Source organism: Rhinoraja longicauda, chromosome 25 (assembly GCF_053455715.1).
Source record: "Rhinoraja longicauda isolate Sanriku21f chromosome 25, sRhiLon1.1, whole genome shotgun sequence".
Classification (NCBI taxonomy): Eukaryota; Metazoa; Chordata; class Chondrichthyes; order Rajiformes; family Arhynchobatidae; genus Rhinoraja; species Rhinoraja longicauda.
Window position 1 is genome coordinate 9,174,902 of NC_135977.1, and position 17,412 is coordinate 9,192,313.

The window sequence follows — 17,412 nt, forward strand, 5'->3', positions numbered from 1 at the left end:
CTGTTGTAATAATATTCTGACCCAGGTTGTCTGCTTAGCTTGAAACTTAAAATTTGTGTTGCCAATCCTTTAAATTCTTTCAAGCTGTTAATTTGGAATTGGCCAAAATATGTTCCTCTAATAAAGAAATGCATTTTTAAAGATAACATCAATTTTGAATGGCATAATGTAGAATGGCATTAGGGCAGCTCGATGGTGCACTGGTAGAGTTAGTGATTTACAGCGCCAGAAACCCACGTTCGATCCTGACTACAGGTGATGTCTGTACGGAGTTTGTACGTTCTCCCTGTGACATGTGGGTTTTCTCTGGATGCTCCAGTTTCTTCCCACGTTCCAAAGGTGTACAGGTTTGTATGTTAATTAGTTTCTGTAAATTATTCCTGGGGAGTAGGATAGAACAAGTATATGGGTGATCGTGGGCCAGCGTGGACTCGGTGGGCCGAAAGGCCTGCTTCCGCGATGTATCACTAAACGTGGAAACTGAACTGTCAGAGCTCCGTTCTCAAGCTCTTGGTGGAAATGTCCTTGATAAAATCTACATTAGTCATTCTTGTGCGTTAGAGCCATTCACAGAATGGTGTATATTGATCTGTCATTTTTTGATATTACCGTCTTAAAAAAGCCATAAATCCTTGTGACGAATGCTGTGATAGTTTTGGAGCATAATGATTTTTTGATGAATATTTATGCTAGATAATAGAGCAATTTTGCAATTTCAAGTCACTTTATTCAGCATCCAGTACTGCGAGATCGTAAATAGCTCCTCCAGGTCCGTTTGCCCTGTTTAGTTCCAATCTTAAAAGATAACCCGTAAGGGAGTGTGACATTTTCCATTTACTGCACTGGGCACCTCTGAATAAAATTACCAATTCAAGCACTTTATATCGGCGTATCTCTGCTATGAGTTTGGTTGAGATAGACCCAACTTCATTTTCCATTATATACTCAGAGTTGCACACAGGGAGAGGAATTTATTTCCTATCATTAGAACTGAATTTGAACCCTGGTCATGATGGCTATGACGAAAGTACTATCATGTAAAGTGTATCTCAGTATGTCTGCACTTGACTTGCTATGTGCGAACAGCTACTTCATGTAAGGCAGCATGGTGTCTGTGAACAAAATCATGGAGAAGTCCTGGGCATGAAAATATCCAGTAGTTTAGTACATTAAATATATACTATTGTTTTTATTACTTTGCCTATTAGAAACAGAAAATAGGTGCAGGAGGAGGCCATTTGGCCCTTCGAGCCAGCACAGCCATTCATTGTGATTGTGGCTGATCATCCACAATCAGTAACCTGTGCCTGCCTTCTCCCCATTATCCCTTGATCCCACTAGTCCCTAAAGCTCTATCTAACTTTTTAAAATTCATTCAGTAAATTGGCCTCCTGCCTTCTGTGGCAGAGAATTCCACAAATTCACAACTCTCTGGGTGAAAATGTTTTTTCTCACCTCAGTTTTAAATGACCGCCGCTTTATTCTTAGACTGTGGCCCATGGTTCTGGACTCCCCCAACATTGGGAACATTTTTCCTGCATCTAGCTTGTCCAGTCCTTATTTTATAGGTCTTTATAAGATCCCCTCTCATCTTTCTAAACTCCAGTGAATACAAGCCCAGTCTTTCCAATCTTTCCTCATATGACAGTCCTGCCATCCCGGGGATTAATCTTGTGAACCCACGCTGCACTGCCTCAATAGCAAGAATGTCCTTCCTCAAATTAGGAGACCAAAACTGCACACACTACTCCAGATGTGGTCTCACCAGGGCCCTGTCCAACTACAGATGGACCTCTTTACTGCTATCTCAAATCCTCTCGTTATGAAGGCCAACATGCCATTAGCTTTCTTCACTGCTTGCTGTTCCTGCGCGCTTACTTTCAGTGACTAGTGTACAAGGACACCCAGGTCTCGTTGCACTTCCACTTTACCTAATCTGACACCATCGAGATAATAATCTGCCTTCCTGTTTTTGCCGCCAAAGTGGATAACCTCAAATTTATCTACATTATACTTCATCTGCCATGCATATGCCCACTCACTCAATCTCTCCAAGTCACACTGCAACCTCCTAACATCCTCTTCGCAGTTCACACTGCCACCCAGCTGTGTGTCATCTGCAAACTTGCTAGTGTTACTTCTAATTCCATCATCCAAATCATTAATATATATTGTAAATAGTTGCGGCCCCAGCACCGAGCGTTGCGGCACTCCACTCGCCACTGCCTGCCATTCTGAAAAGGACCCGTTTATTCCCACTATTGGCTTCCTGTCTGCCAACCTATTCTCTAACAAATGTCAATACCCTACCCCCAATACCATGTGCTCTAATTTTGCCCACCAATCTCCTATGTGGGACCTTATCAAAGGCTTTCTGAAAGCCCAGGTACACCACATCCACTGGCTCTCCCTCATCCATTTTACTTGTTACATCCTCAATAAATTCCAGAAGATTAGTCAAGCAGGATTTCCCCTTCATAAATCCATGCTGACTTGGACCAATCCTTTTACCGCTATCCAAATGTGCTGTTATTACCTCTTTAATAATTGACTCCAGCATCTTCCCCACCACCGATGTCAGGCTACAGTTATAGATGTCTTGAACCAATAGTTTTCTGGACAAGAAACACAAATTTAAATTGCTTGTGACCATATTTTTCACTTTACTTTCAAAATTTAAATGTTATTCCCAATACTTTTGGGTTATATAATATCATATTGGCTATTGCCCAGTATGATGATGTGTGTAATAAAATGTAATACCTCGTTGGTTCAATTACAAAAACATGGGTCAAATGTAGGAATTTGATGTCCTTTGATGACATTAAAAGTGATTCCCTCAAATTTTGTTTTGCATTGCGGAAATGTTACATTGGTAATCTACCTTTATGGTTCTGCAGATAATGGTGCCGTCTGTGTGATTGGGCTTCAAGCCCATTTAAAGTCCACGTTTAATTCTTGATGTAATTGTCTGCAGAGCACTTGACCGACCGTAGGGTGTGTTGGTGGATGGAGATGAAATTAGTCTGGGTTTCTGGATTGCTAGCATAATTGAAAATGTGTGTTCAGAAAAGACAGAATTGTTCTTAACTCCGATGACCAAATAACCCATGAGACTTGCTGCCAGGCTAATGGTGTTGAATTGAGCAAGATACTAGGTGTTAAGCACAAACCATGAAACTATTACAGTTGGCTAATCCTTGTCTTTTGAGAACACCGTGGATTTAAATTCCAGATTTCAATAATGGAGCTAAATGCCAGCATACATTATTGGCATGTTGCATTCAATTCTCTCTTTTAGAGAGGAAATAAAATAAAAGCAACAATTGTGCAGTGTCTGGAATGAATAGTACTCGGGACATTTGTAATGGATAAAATGATGGAAATGCAGTTGAACCGATTCCTTGGTGGTCTTTTTTTTGTTCAGATGTTTTGCTTCCTTTCTCTCTGTTATCGATCTTGGCTTTTTAATTTTCCCTTGCTCAAGTTAGGTTCTGCAAGTTAACAGTCTGGCACTTTATGCAACTGACTGTTCTTAACTAAACTGAGCAAGTGATTGCTGGCTGTTCCACTTTGAGGGGAGGTCTTGAACAAACCTATATTCAGCTGCTGTGCAAATGAACTTTTAAAGAGATTCTGAGAAGCATTCAGCAGCAGGGATCAGGATGGACAATCCGAAGCCTATTTTAGCATCCTTGTCACTGTCTCAACAGAAATTGGGGAACAATCTTTGTACCCCTCTAACTTGTGGGTCACATATTACAATTACCTAATGTTGCCTCGTTAGGAATTTTAATAGTGAAAATCGACCTTCCACATCAAGCAAATCACTGAAAAAAGCAACAAAAAGCTGTTTACACAAGTTAATAGTTTTAATTAAAAAAGATACAAAGTGCTGGTGTAACTCAGTAGGTCAGGCAGCAGCGCTGGAGAATATGGATAGGTAACGTTTTGGGTCTGGGCCCTTCTCAGTCTGGTTCTACTAATAGGTTGTTCCGAAAGGTTTAGTTTCGTTTAGTTTAGAGATACAGCACGGAAACAGGCCCACCGAGTCCGCGCCAACCACTGATCCCCGTACTTGCACTATCCTACACACACCCCAAGGATAATTTACAATTATACCAAGCCAATTAGCCTATAAACCTGTACGTCTTTGGAGTGTGGGAGGAAACCGGAGATCCCAGAGAAAACCCACGCAGGTCACATAGAAATATAAAAGATAGGTGCAGGAGTAGGCCATTCGAGCCAGCACCGCCATTCAATATGATCAAGGCTGATCGTCCAAAATCAGTACCCCGTTTCCCCATATCCCTTGATTCCTTTGGCCTCCGAGCTAAATCTAACTCTCTCTTGAAAACATCTAGTGAATTAGCCTCAACTGCCTTCTGTGGCGGAGAAATCTCTAGGTGAAAAAGTTTTTCCCCATCTCAGTCCTACATGGCCTATCCCCTTATTGTTAAACTGTGACCCCTGGTTCTGGACTCCCCCAACATCGGAAAAAAAAATCCTGCATCTACCCTGTCCAATCCTCTAAGAATGTTATATGTTTCTATAAGATCCCCTCTCATCCCAAATTCCAGCGAATACAAGCCCAGTCGACCCATTCATTCATCATACGCCATCCAGGGAATTAACCTGGTGAACCTACGCTGCACTCCCTCAATAGCAATAATGTCCTTCCTCAAATTAGGAGACCAGAATTGCACACAACACTCCAGGTGCGGTCTCACCAGGGCCCTGTACAACTGCAGTTGGACCTCCTTGCTCCTAAACTCAAATCCTCTCGCAATGAAGGCCAACATGCCATTGGCTTTCTTCGCTGCCTGCTGCACCTGCATGCTTAATTTTAGTGACTGATGTACAAGGTAGAATGTACAAACTCCATCAGGCAGCACCCATAGTCAGGATTGAACCCACCGGGTCTCTGGCGCTGTAAGGCAGCAACTCTACCGCTGCGCCACCATGTCGCCCATGAAAGGTGTTTCCAGTGTTGCCTTCTGTTGAATACTAGATGTGGATAACCTGGGGCAGCAATGAATATTTGGATATTCAAATATTCATTTGTGTGAGTAAGTATTACATGACATTGCCTCTGAACATTTTGTCTCTTGGCTTTGATCCAGACTCGTCTCCATGTAAGTTCTGTAGAGGATACACATCGGGGACCGGTGGTTTACCGAAAGTGGAGTGGCGCCGGTTGCACAGGCATGACTGAGGTATGGCGGCTGCAACACTAGTGGTTTATTTTCTGTAAACCACATTGTCCCCAGTGTGTATTCTGTTTTGTACAAAGTGCACGGTTTGCATTTCTATAGCCATTGAAAAGTTTTGGATATTTATTATATATTTGAGTGCATATATGCAGACATTTATTTTTCTTGTAATCCTGAAGGCACTGGCTCACTTGTGTCTGGTTTCAGTTTGCTGGCTATCTTCTGCGCACCTTAGCGATGATAATTGCTGGTGATGTACATGCCTGCACAAAGAGGTCCAGATTACTGATTGTGCACATATTCCCTTTTAATCACTTGGATGCAGTGAATATGTTAACAGAGAGAGACAGAAGGTGGGCTTTCTCAGCAACACATTTACTAGGTTAACTAGGTTTACTAGGTTAATTCCCAGAATGGCGGGACTATCATATGTTGAAAGACTGGAGCGACTAGGCTTGTATACACTGGAATTTAGAAGGATGAGAGGAGATCTTATCGAAACGTATAAGATTATTAAGGGGTTGGACACGTTAGGGGCAGGAAACATGTTCCCAATGTTGGGGGAGTCCAGAACAAGGGGCCACAGTTTAAGAATAAGGGGTAGGCCATTTAGAACTGAGATGAGGTAAAACATTTTCAGTCAGAGAGTTGTGAATCTGTGGAATTCTCTGCCTCAGAAGGCAGTGGAGGCCAATTCTCTGAATGCATTCAAGGGAGAGCTAGATAGAGCTCTTAAGGATAGCGGAGTCAGGGGGTATGGGGAGAAGGCAGGAACGGGTACTGATTGAGAATGATCAGCCATGATCACATTGAATGGTGGTGCTGACTTGAAGGGCCGAATTTCCTCCTCCTACATCTATTGTCTATTGTCTATTCCTCCTCACCTGATGTGTTTTTTCATCTACCTGTTCCACTGAGGATGGTCCAGTGCAGAAAGTTTAGTCCCAATGATTAGCTCGTGACAGATCACAATACCTGAAATTAACTGTCTAGACCCTTAAATATATTGTAGAATGTTAAAGTATATTGCATTGCACCTCATGCTGGAATACGAGGGAAATGGTTGAGAAGAGCAACAGGCCACATGCAACAGATAGAACGGTAAAAATATGGTTCTGTTTAATGATTCAGCGTGAAAATCGGTCCTTTGGCCACTGAATCCATGCCTACCAGCGATCACCCCGTACGCCAATGCCACCCTACACATTAAGGACAATTCAAAATTCTTACCAAAGCAAATTAACCCACAACCTACAATTCACCTGTACGCCTTTGGAGTGTGCGAGGAAACCGGAGCACCCGGAGAGAATAGGGAGAGCCTACAAACACCGTGCAGACAGCACCCGTAATCCGGATTGAACCCGGGCCTCTGGTGCTGCAAGGCAGCAACTCTACTGCTGTGGTACTGTGCCACTGCTCACCACCGTGCGTGCCGCCCTGGTAGTTGTGGTGGCAACTCTTTGAAACAGTGAACCATTGCCATAAATAAAATAATTTGCTGCCCTTTCATAAATATTTACCTCTATCGTATATATTCAGTGTAACAAACCCTGCCTTTTGAAACAAGAGCATTTAGCAAATGGGGTCTTTTGCTGTTTTTCAAAATGCTAACTTTAATGGTGTTACAGTTTGATTGCAAATAATTTGTATATATGAGAGAGAGTGTCTTGCCTTTCCTTCTTTGCAAAACAAGTAAAGGCAGGATATTATCCGATCATGTTTTATTTCCATACATCTTGTCCGGGGTTTCTATTTCCTCTTTGTTTCTTAAAACTAAATACTTGATGATTACTCAGAACAATTGCTGAAAAATAAAATTCAGTGCTTCCTGTTAAAAGAAATATAAGCCGTCACTCAGCATTACTCTTCTTTTTGAGCCTGGAGATTATCGACTCTCATTTCAGTCCAGAAACATGAGTTCTTAATCGATGCTGACATTTAGTGGTATCGGAGGTGGTGTCATTTGAGTGAAATGTTTAACTGTGTCCTCATTGTCTTCTCGAGGGAATGCTGAAGAGTATATGGCTCTATTGCCATAATTTCATGTCTTATGATAAAGAGCAGGCAATTGGCTCTGGTGTCACGTGCATTAGTTTCCACCCGACCAACGTAACCCATGGAGGTAACTGGTCATTATTTCATCTCCTGGGTTTAAGTTGGCTTGTTAGCAATAGCTTTGCTTCAAAAAGGTACATCTTTGTGTAAAAGCAATTTACAATGTCCTGAAATCTTGAACAATTCTTAATCAAGTCAAATTGTTTTACTTTGCCCACTATTTGTTGCCTAATTAGCTGACCTAGATTCTTGTAGATTTGTAATATTTGCTTGATAATTCATTTAGTGCATACTAGTTAGTGCACACGAGTTAGCTGAGAGCTGGAAATTATTTTTCAGAATCCTTTGTAACACTTGGTCGTCTTTCTTTTCCCTCAAGCGTCAGACTATGGAATGAGATTACCTATTTTTCGATCAATGCCTGAAGATCAAATTCTGTACCAAACTGAACGCTACAATGAAGAAACGTTTGGATATGATATTCCAATTAAAGAAGAAGGCGACTATGTGTTGGTTTTGAAGTTTGCCGAAGTTTATTTTGCTCAATCTCAACAAAAGGTAGTTTTATTTACTTTTTGGTTGTGAGATGGAGGTTTGGGGTTCTAAATGCAGGAAGTATAGAATTGTTTAAAAAATAATTATAATTTGGTTGTTAAAATAAACAGAATATTCTCAGATAATAATTAGTGAGTCAGGCAACAATAACATGGAAATTCACTGTGGTGGTCCACGGAAGTATTTAACAACTCTGGAAAACTTGGCTTTGGTTTTTAGAATGTTCTTTTGATTCCTAGATTCCATAAAGTGGAAATAATTTCTTTCTTCAATAAATGTTGATCAAATCATTCCATTAGTTGTTATATTCCAGGGAACACAGCCCTAGTTTCTGAAATCTGGCTTTGTAATTTGATATTTTGGAACCTCGTATCAATCAGGTAAATAAATCCATGCTGCTTTCCAAAGTGACTATGTTGTGTTGCGTTTTGTTGTGCTTATGTTGTGCCCAGATTTGCTCAAAGTGGACCAGCTGTATCTGACTTCTGTCCCTTTTATGCTGTAGATATTAAGATGTAGGAATGGTCTTGAGGAATGAATGGCTTATTTATGTTTCCAATCATATGTTATGCAGTTTTTCTTCTAAAAAAGAAATCTGAAAAATAAAAATAGAAATAAATTATTTTTCAATAACTGTTTATATGTTTCTTTTCAGTGGAATATGGGTGGTTGTGTGCATTATATTTTCTGTAAAATATATTTGGCAATTATAATTGTTCATGTAGTTTATTTTGAAACAGCATGTTATTAGCATTCATTTAAAATTATTGGTGCACTGTGACAGAGACCCTACTTATCTGCCCATTTTATGCAATAAGGACTTTTCCATTGGGTTTCATTTCAACTACTTGGAATCTTTTTAAAATCCCGCCCATCAACTCACCTGGATTCCAGGCCCAGTTCCAGACTGAGAGTCTGACTAAGGGTCTCGACCCGAAAAGTTGCCCATCCATGTTCTCTGAGGATGCTGCCTGATCTGCTGAGTTATTCCAGCATGTTGTGTCCTTTAGTGTATTAACCAGCAACTGCAGTTGTTTGTTTCTACTGCTAATGATAATACCGTACTCAGTTATAGGGGACAATCACCAATAATGGACACCATTCTCCCCTCTATGGTCCATTATAATGAAGGTTAACTGTAATATGAATTTGGAGCAGTGTGCCCCTTGATCCTGCTCTGCCATTTAAATAACGTTCTGGTTGATCTGATTGTAAACTGAATTCCATCTACCCATTAACCTCCTTACTTATCAAGAATCTAGCTACCTCTGCCTTAAAACTATTCAAAAACTCCTCTTACACCACCATATGATGAAGAGTTCAAAATGCTCCTTATTTTTAAACAGTGGCCACTAAATTCTACAAGAGGAAACGTAGACTCCACATTCAGTGTGTTAAGCCCTCTCAAGATAAGGTCCCTAATTCCCTCCATTTCTCCCTCACCCCTTCCCTTTTAAGCTCCTGCGGATACAAACTTAGCACACCAAACCTTTCCCTCAATATAATCTGCCCATCCTGGGTATTAGTTTAATAAGTCTTGTCTGAACAGCTTTGATTGCATTATCATCATTTTTGTATCACCTTCACCATGGACATCAGGTCCCTTTACACCCCCATCGCCAACCAGGAAGGCCTCAAGGCCCTTCTGTTCTTCCTTGAACTGAGACAAAATCAATTTCCCTCTACTAACATTCTCCTCTGTCTGATGAAGCTAGACCCCGCCCTCAACAACATTTCTTGACTATCTCACTTTCTTCAAGTTAAAGGTGTATCCATGGACACTCGCATAGGGCTCAGCTATGCTTGGCTTTTTATTACTTATGTCAAATGGTCCTTGTTCCAAACATAAACTGGCAACTTCCCACACCTCTTTCTCTGCTACAACAACAGGGGCTGCCTCCTGTACCCATGCAGAACTTGTTAACTTCATCATCTTTACCACTAACTTCCACCTTGCTCTCAAATTCACTTGGGCTATCTCTGACATCCCTCTGCCCTTTCCTGATCTCTCTGATTCCATCACAGGGGACAGACTGTTCACTAACGTCTACTGCAAACCTGCCAACTCCCACAGTTATCTGGACTACACCTCCTTTCACATTGTTACTTGCAAAGCCACTATCCCCTGTTCTCAATTTTTCCATCTCACATCTGCTCCCAAGATGAGGCTTTTCATTCCAGGACATCAGAGATATCCTGTTTTTTTAGTAAACGTGGTTCCCCCTGCTGTCATGGATGGATCCATCACCCGGGTCTCCTCCGTGCCCCGTATTTCTGCACTCTTTCACCCTCCCTCCAGACGGAGCAAGGACAGAGATCCCCTTGTCCTTGCCTTGCACCCCACCAACATCCGCATCCAACACATCATTCTCCTGCATTTCGGTCACCTCCAGGAATCCCTTTCCAGGATTTAAGAACATTTAGGCTAATGCACATAAGGTACTGCACTTGGTTGTTAATGGTGTTATATGTTGATAATGTGTTGGCCTTTAACTGGCCATAAGTACTATTTTAGTACATTCTGGTAAATGATGTTAAAGATTACTCATGTTGCTTGAAGAAGGATTAGTGCTTGCCCAACGTTTTGACTACTAACAAATGCAACTTATACGACATTTCGGAATGTTAACTGCAAATCACAGTAATTCATTTTATTTAATGTGCATTGAGCCCTTTCGAGAGACAAATGGTGTTTGAATACAAGTTTGCTCTAGACTTTTGACGGTTTTAATGTCGTACCTTTTTTGGTTGTTGCGAAATTAGCTCTTTATTACTTCCAGTTTAACTGGTTAAACATGAAAATGAATACTGCTCATTCACTAAGATGGCAGCTGGTGGGTGCACGTGTTGGAGATGAGATAGTTTTCCAGCTCTGTTGTTCCAATTTTCTGGTGCAATACCCATGTTGCTTTGTGTAGACAGAAACTGCAGCTGCTGGTTTACACTGAAGGTAAACACAAAATGCTACAGTAACTCAGCAGGTTAGGCAGTATCTCTGGAGAAAAAGAATAGGTGATGTTTCGGGTCAGAACCCTCCTTCAGACTGAAAGTAGAGTTGGGGTGGGAAATAAACTGGAGGTAAGAAAAAAAATCCAGAACAAATCAGGCCGGCAAAAGATGTCCTCAGGAAGGGTGGAGCCCATAATGCCCCATTATGGGCTGGAGAAGGTATGCTAACAGGAGAGATTACGAGGATGCAACCAGTGGAACTGGTATGAAGACTAGTTGTTTCTGTTAGTTCCGGAATGGATGAAGATATACATTTTTTTAAAGAAGGTACATTGGTTGTTGACCTGCTGGTGGAATACAAGTAAAAATGCACAAGCTTAAATTAAATGCCGCGTCATCAAAAAATGTAAAGCAGACTGGCTGGTATAAGATATTCAATAGGTTGTTGAACTACTGGTGATTCAGGCATTAAGCTGTGAATCTAGGTGCTGACCTTTTAATGTAACTAAGCGATCCTTCCAGAAAGTTAGCCCTGGTCAGTTGCTGCTTTAAAACTGAATATATTCCAGTCATCAAATCAGAGAGGGAAATGAGGTGAAAAGGAACCAACTTTACTATCATGAAATATTTTAGGGATGTATTATTAATTGTCAGGGCAATTCTGTTTTGTTTTAAAATCAACTTGGGGAGGCATGGTGGTGCAATGGTAGATTGCTGCCTTACAACACCAGAGACCCGGGTTTGATCCTGAATACGGATGCTTGTCTGTACGGAGTTTGTATCTTCTCCCCTTGACCTGCATGGGTTTTCTCCAACAACTTTGGTTTCCTCTCACATTCCAAAGATGTACAGGTTTGTAGGTTAATTGGCTTGGTAAGAAAGTAAAAATTGTCCCTAGTGTAGGACAGTGTTAATATGCAGGGATCGCTGGTCGGTGCGGACTCAGTGGGCAAAGGGCCTGTTTCTGTGCTGAATCGCTAAAACTAAAACTAAAAACTTCCATTGAGAAAAATAGACAAATCTTTACTAGTCATTAGAGGAACTACACAAGTGGAATCTTAAACAAAATACATGTGCTGGAGGAACTCAGCGGCTCAGGCAACATCTGTGGAGGAAATGGACAGGTGATGTTTCGGTCCGAAGAAAGGTTCCGATTCGATATATCATCTGTTCATTCCTCCATCGATGCTGCCTGACCCGCTGTGTTCTCCAGTACCTTGTGTTTTGCTTTGTTCTGAGAGAGTGTATTTTATCCCCTCTAGCTTTGTTTGTTGGATAAACAATTAACTGGAATGACCGTGCCTGCCAATTACTAAATATTGTATACACATTGAGATCCATTGATACACATCAATATGCTAGTTAATAGTATTTGCCTTGGCATAATAATTGTTCAAAGCCGAAATGCTGCTGATATCCTAGAACAATCCCAAGTAAATACTCAGCTTGATATTGCTTATTAATGTTCTAATTAAAAATGCAAAACCAGGTATTTGAGGTTTACTTGAAAACTGAAACAAGATAATTAAGTCAAATACAATATTATATTCAATAGTTGTTACTGAATGTAGGATTACGCATTCAAAATTTATTTTCAATACATTGGGTTTTCAAGATTGATGTTTTTGTTGACATTCAAGGTTTGTGTTCCTAATATAGAAAATACTTCAGAGACTTGAAAATTTGAAATATAAGCACAAAATTCTCAAAACACTCAGCAAGCCAGCACCTAATGTGGGAGGGTAACAGTTAACATTACTGGCTTGGATGATTATTATTTTTTGGATCTGCTGTAAGAAAGAAATCTAAAATATTGGCGATTGCAACAGGTTTTGAGCATCACAAAAACAGGGAAATGTTAGCGGTATTGAAAATGGGAGATTAGACAGGTAGAGGTGTGCATTTGGAGCATTTGGGAAGAAGAAAAGAAAAGATTATATGCGGACTCCAGTGGAGGGCAGGAAGGAATCAATTTAACAGCACAATCATTAACATCTGCTGTCCCAAAAATTGTATGCCGTAGCAATTATCTAAAATTGTTGTGCTCAGGAACAGAAAGCTGTATAAGAAACCTTAATGCAGCTGGCTGGGGTTCTGTTCGTGGTGAATTTTGTTGGAATTGTATCAAAGATGGGGGGGGGGGGGGGGGGGGGAGGGGAGGCCAAGAATTAAAATGTTGGAAATGTAGAGTTGCTTACACTCCTTGTGTGGATCAATGTGGAGAAATGGTTCATAAACACCCTTTAGATGCTAATTTTCTCCCTTTTTGCTGATATCCCTCCTCTGTAGAGCCGTGTCTTTTTTTTGGTTCCACATTCAAACAATCAATCATCAAAGCCACAATGTTTGCAACAACATGGTCAGGCTAAAGTTTAAATGTATTTTCAATCAATCTACTTGCTGAAGACCTTTGAAACTTTACTGTTAACCTGAGATAAAACACAAGCAAATATCAGTAAACTCTTCCAAAGCTGCACCCAGTTGACCAGTTGAAATATCATATATTGTTGGGCAGTGGATATGGACTTTGAATCCATTTACAAAACATTATTTTTAGTTGCCTCTCAAAGTGCAAAGTGAAGTTATTTGCCTATGTCTGTCATCGCTTTACAAAACACTGGGCCGGATTTTGCAGTAGCAGGCATTCAACATTACCCATTATTTTTTTTTCAAAAGAATGTATGAATGAAACTTTATTATCACACGTGACATGTCACGATGAAATTCTTTGTTTTGTATACCATACAAAAAGTATGTAAAGAGTCTTTACATATAAGGGACGGACAAAGTTACGTATTTAATGTATACCCCAATGGTCCCTCTTTGTTCTTGGCGGCCCCCCACGCCGGGCCCCTCTTTGTTCCTTCTCCCCCCCCCCCCCCACTTAGGGCCCCTCGTTTTTCTCGGTGGACCCCCACCCCGGGTCCCTCTTTGTTCTCTTGGTGCCATGTCCTTGAACGACCGCCGGCCCCCACTGCCGGCCCGTCCGATCTCCGGCAGGAGAGTTTAAAACTAGAAGGTATACGTTTAAGTTAAGAGGGAACACCTGAGGAGCGGGCTTTTTCACACAGAGGGTAGTGGGTATATGGAACCAGCTGCCAGAGGAGATAGCAGAAACAGGTACAATCACCGCATTAAAAAAATCATTTGGACAGGTACATGGATAAGAAAGGGATAGAGGAATTATAGGCCAAATAAGCATCTCTGTTGGCATGGATGAGTTGAGCTAAAGGATCAGTTTCTGTGCCGTGTGACACTAGCTCTCTATCTTGTATCTTGTGGTCATCACTTCCGAAGAGCACCAGAGACTATGCGATTGATTTGCAATACATAGAACATAGTAAAGTACAACAAGAACAGGCCCTTCTGCCGATAATATCTGTGCTGAACATAATGCCAAGTTAAACAAATCTCTTCTGCCTGCATGTGATCCATATTCCCCTATCCCCAGCAAACACATAACAGGTATAACAGAGCTTTATTTGTCGTTCGGTACCGAAGTACCGAACGAAACTACATAGCAGTCATAGAAAAAAAAAAGAACACAAGACACATAACCCCAACACAAACGTCCATCACAGTGACTCCAAACACCCCCTCACTGTGATGGAGGTAACAAAACTTCCACTCTCTTCCCCACGCCCACGGACAGACAGCTCGTCCCCGACCGACCCGCACAGTCCCCGCACCGGGCGCTGAAACGTCTCGCGGCCGAACCGGGCGATGAAAGGCCCGCGACCAAGCCTTGCGCAGCTAAGTCCCGTGGTCGAGCCGCACCGGGCGATGTCAAGTCCGCAGCCGAGCCGCACCAGCGATGAAAAGCCCCACAGCCGAGCTGCATCGGGCGATGTTAAGTCCCGCAGCCGAGCCGCACCAGCGATGAAAAGTCCCGCAGCCGAGCTGCACCGGGCGATGTTAAGCCCCGCAGCCGAGTTGCACCGGGCGATGTTAAGCCCCACAGCCGAGCTGCACCGGGCACTGTTAAGTCCAGCGGCCAAGCCGCACCGGGGATGTAAAGTCCAGCGGCCAAGCCGCACCGGGTGATGTAAAGTCCAGCGGCCGAGCCGCAGCGGGCGATGTTAGGCCCCGCAGCCGAGCCGCACCCCGCGCCGTGAGGAAGAGAAAAGTCGTCCCCCCCACCCCGCGCCGTGAGGAAGAGAAAAGTCCCACCCACACCACCACCCCCTCCCACACATACACAACCAAAAAATATATATAAAAACCATCCCAACACCGACACACAACAGAAAAGGGGAAAAAAAAGAAGGTCAGACTGCTGGTCAGCCGCTGCCGTTAGGCGCCGCCACGTTTTTTTTAAAGCCTCTTAAACATCACTGTCGTATCTACTTCCTCCGCTACTCCTGGCAGCATGTTCCAGGCACCCACCAGCCTTGAGTAAAATAAACTTGTCCGACACATCTCCTGTTAAACTTTTTGCCCTCTCACTTTAAACTGCTAGTCTTTGACATTTCCATCTGGGGAAAAGGTTCTGACTGTCTACCCTATCTGCACGTAAACGCAGCCTAACCAAAGTCCTATAAAGGTGCAATGTGGCTTCCTGACTCTTATACTCGGCACCTTGACCAATCAAGGCAAGCATACCACAGGCCGCCTTAACCTCTATCTGCTTCTGTTGCCACTCTCAGGGAACTATGGACATGGATCCCAAGATCTCTCTGTACATCAATGCAGTTAAGGATCTTGCATTTAACTGTATTCTTTTCCCTTGCATTTGCCCTGTGCCAAAGTACAACACTTGTGTTGTTGATAATAAGAGTGTAGTCTTGAGCAAACAGCATGATATTGAGCAGATGGTGAGTTGGGCAGAGCAATGCTAGATTGATTTTACTCTTGATAAGTACAAAGCCATGCCTTTTTGAAGTGTCTAACCAGGTTGAACATACACCATGAATGGTAGGATTCCAGGGAGTATTGAGAAACACAGGAATGTTGATTACAAGTACAGAAATCCTTAAAGGTGGCAATATGGGTCGATGAGGCTATGAAGGCTGTATACTTACAGTATGCCTTCATTAGCTGTGGTGCAGAGTATAAGAGAAGGGAGATCTTGGTGCAGTTTGATAAAACATTAGAAAGGCTACAGATAGAAAATTGTGTGGAGTTTGGGGTTACCATGCTATAAAAGGAAGTGATAGCATCGGAGAGGGTGTAGAGGCCTTTCACCGAGATGTTGCCTGGATTGGAATGTTTTAGATCTGAGGAGAGACGGAATAGGTTGGCTTTGGATAAGGCGAAGTGGGCATCTGAAAGCGAGATCTAAAATTATGAGAGGCGCTGTTAAGGTCGATAGTAAGAAACAGTTCCACATGGCAGGGTTGCATAAAACCCAGGGGATGTTTCAGTTTAAGTTTAGTTTCTTGCCACATGTATCAAGGTACAGTGAAAGGCTTTTGTTGCGTGCTATCAAGTCAGCAGAAAGGCAACACATAATTACAATCGACCCATTTACAGTGTACAGATACAAGATAAGGGAATAACGTTTAGTGCAGGGTAAAGCCAGCAAAGTCCGATCAAGGATAGTCCGTGGGTCACCAAAGAGGTAGACAGTAGTTCAGCACTGCTCTCTGGTTGTGAGAGGATGTGGGTTTAAGATGAGGGATAAGACATTTTGAAGATATCTGGAGAATTCTTTTGCACCCAGAAGGTGGTTGCTGTCTGGAATGCACTGCTTGAGAATGTGGTGGAGACAGGTACTTTCATAGAAACATAGAAAATGGGTGTAGGAGTAGGCCATTTGGCCCTTCGAGCCAGCACCGCCATTCAATATGATCATGGCTGATCATCCAAAATCAGTACCCTGTTCTGGTTTTTTCCACATATCCCTCGATTCCCTTACCACTAAGAGCTAGATCTAACTCTCTCTTGAAAACATTCTCTTCACAACATTTAAGAAGCATCTGAGCAAGCACATGAATCACATGATGCTGTAATCAGGAGCAAAAAAGAAACTGCTGAAGGAACTCAGCGGATCAGGCAGCATCTGTGGGGGCAAAGGGTTCATTGGCATTTTGGGTCGAAACCGGCGCTGAGTGTGGAGGGGATCTGGCCAGTATAAAGAGGCAAGAGGGAGGCATGTGGAAAAGGTTGCCCTTCTGGTTCCTATTACATTTTTCCCCCTCTCAACCTAAATCTTTCCCCTCTACAAAACCTCCGTCCTCTGGTTTGTGATACTCCGAACGCAGCGGCCTCACCATCTTGTTATGCAACTGACTGGTTTGAAGAAAACAGGGCCCAATTCTGTCTGAATATCATTTTGTAAGTAAATGTAAAGTGTACAATCTTTAAAAAACACAATCAGTATTTCCAGCGTGATTATTTTGATACAGATTTAATTTTTCTGTCAGTCATGATACAGATTCCATGAGCGACATCTAAAATCTAAATTAGATGATGGTTTACTTTTGAAATTAATTATATAAAGTGATATCAGAACACTTTGGAATGGTGATCTATTGTGCTGTACAGGATCCAAGGCAGAGAAAACTTTGGACACTCTCAATGTGGTTTTGAACTTGGGGTTGGAATTAACAGCCTTCCCCTTTATCTAATGTCAAAAAATGTGCACAACATTTGGATGCCACATGGGTGTAGAATGTAATGCAACAGTCGCGTGTAGTTC

General features: G+C 42.1%; 1 protein-coding gene across 1 annotated transcript in view; it reads left to right on the top strand.

Annotated features, from left to right (window-relative positions):
* mlec (malectin) overlaps positions 1-17,412 on the top strand; it is a 47,668-nt gene that overhangs the window by 13,824 nt on the left and 16,432 nt on the right. The window contains exon 2 of the mRNA XM_078421237.1: positions 7,648-7,826. Coding sequence (XP_078277363.1) covers positions 7,648-7,826 — 179 coding nt within the window. The remainder of the gene's footprint in view (positions 1-7,647; positions 7,827-17,412) is intronic.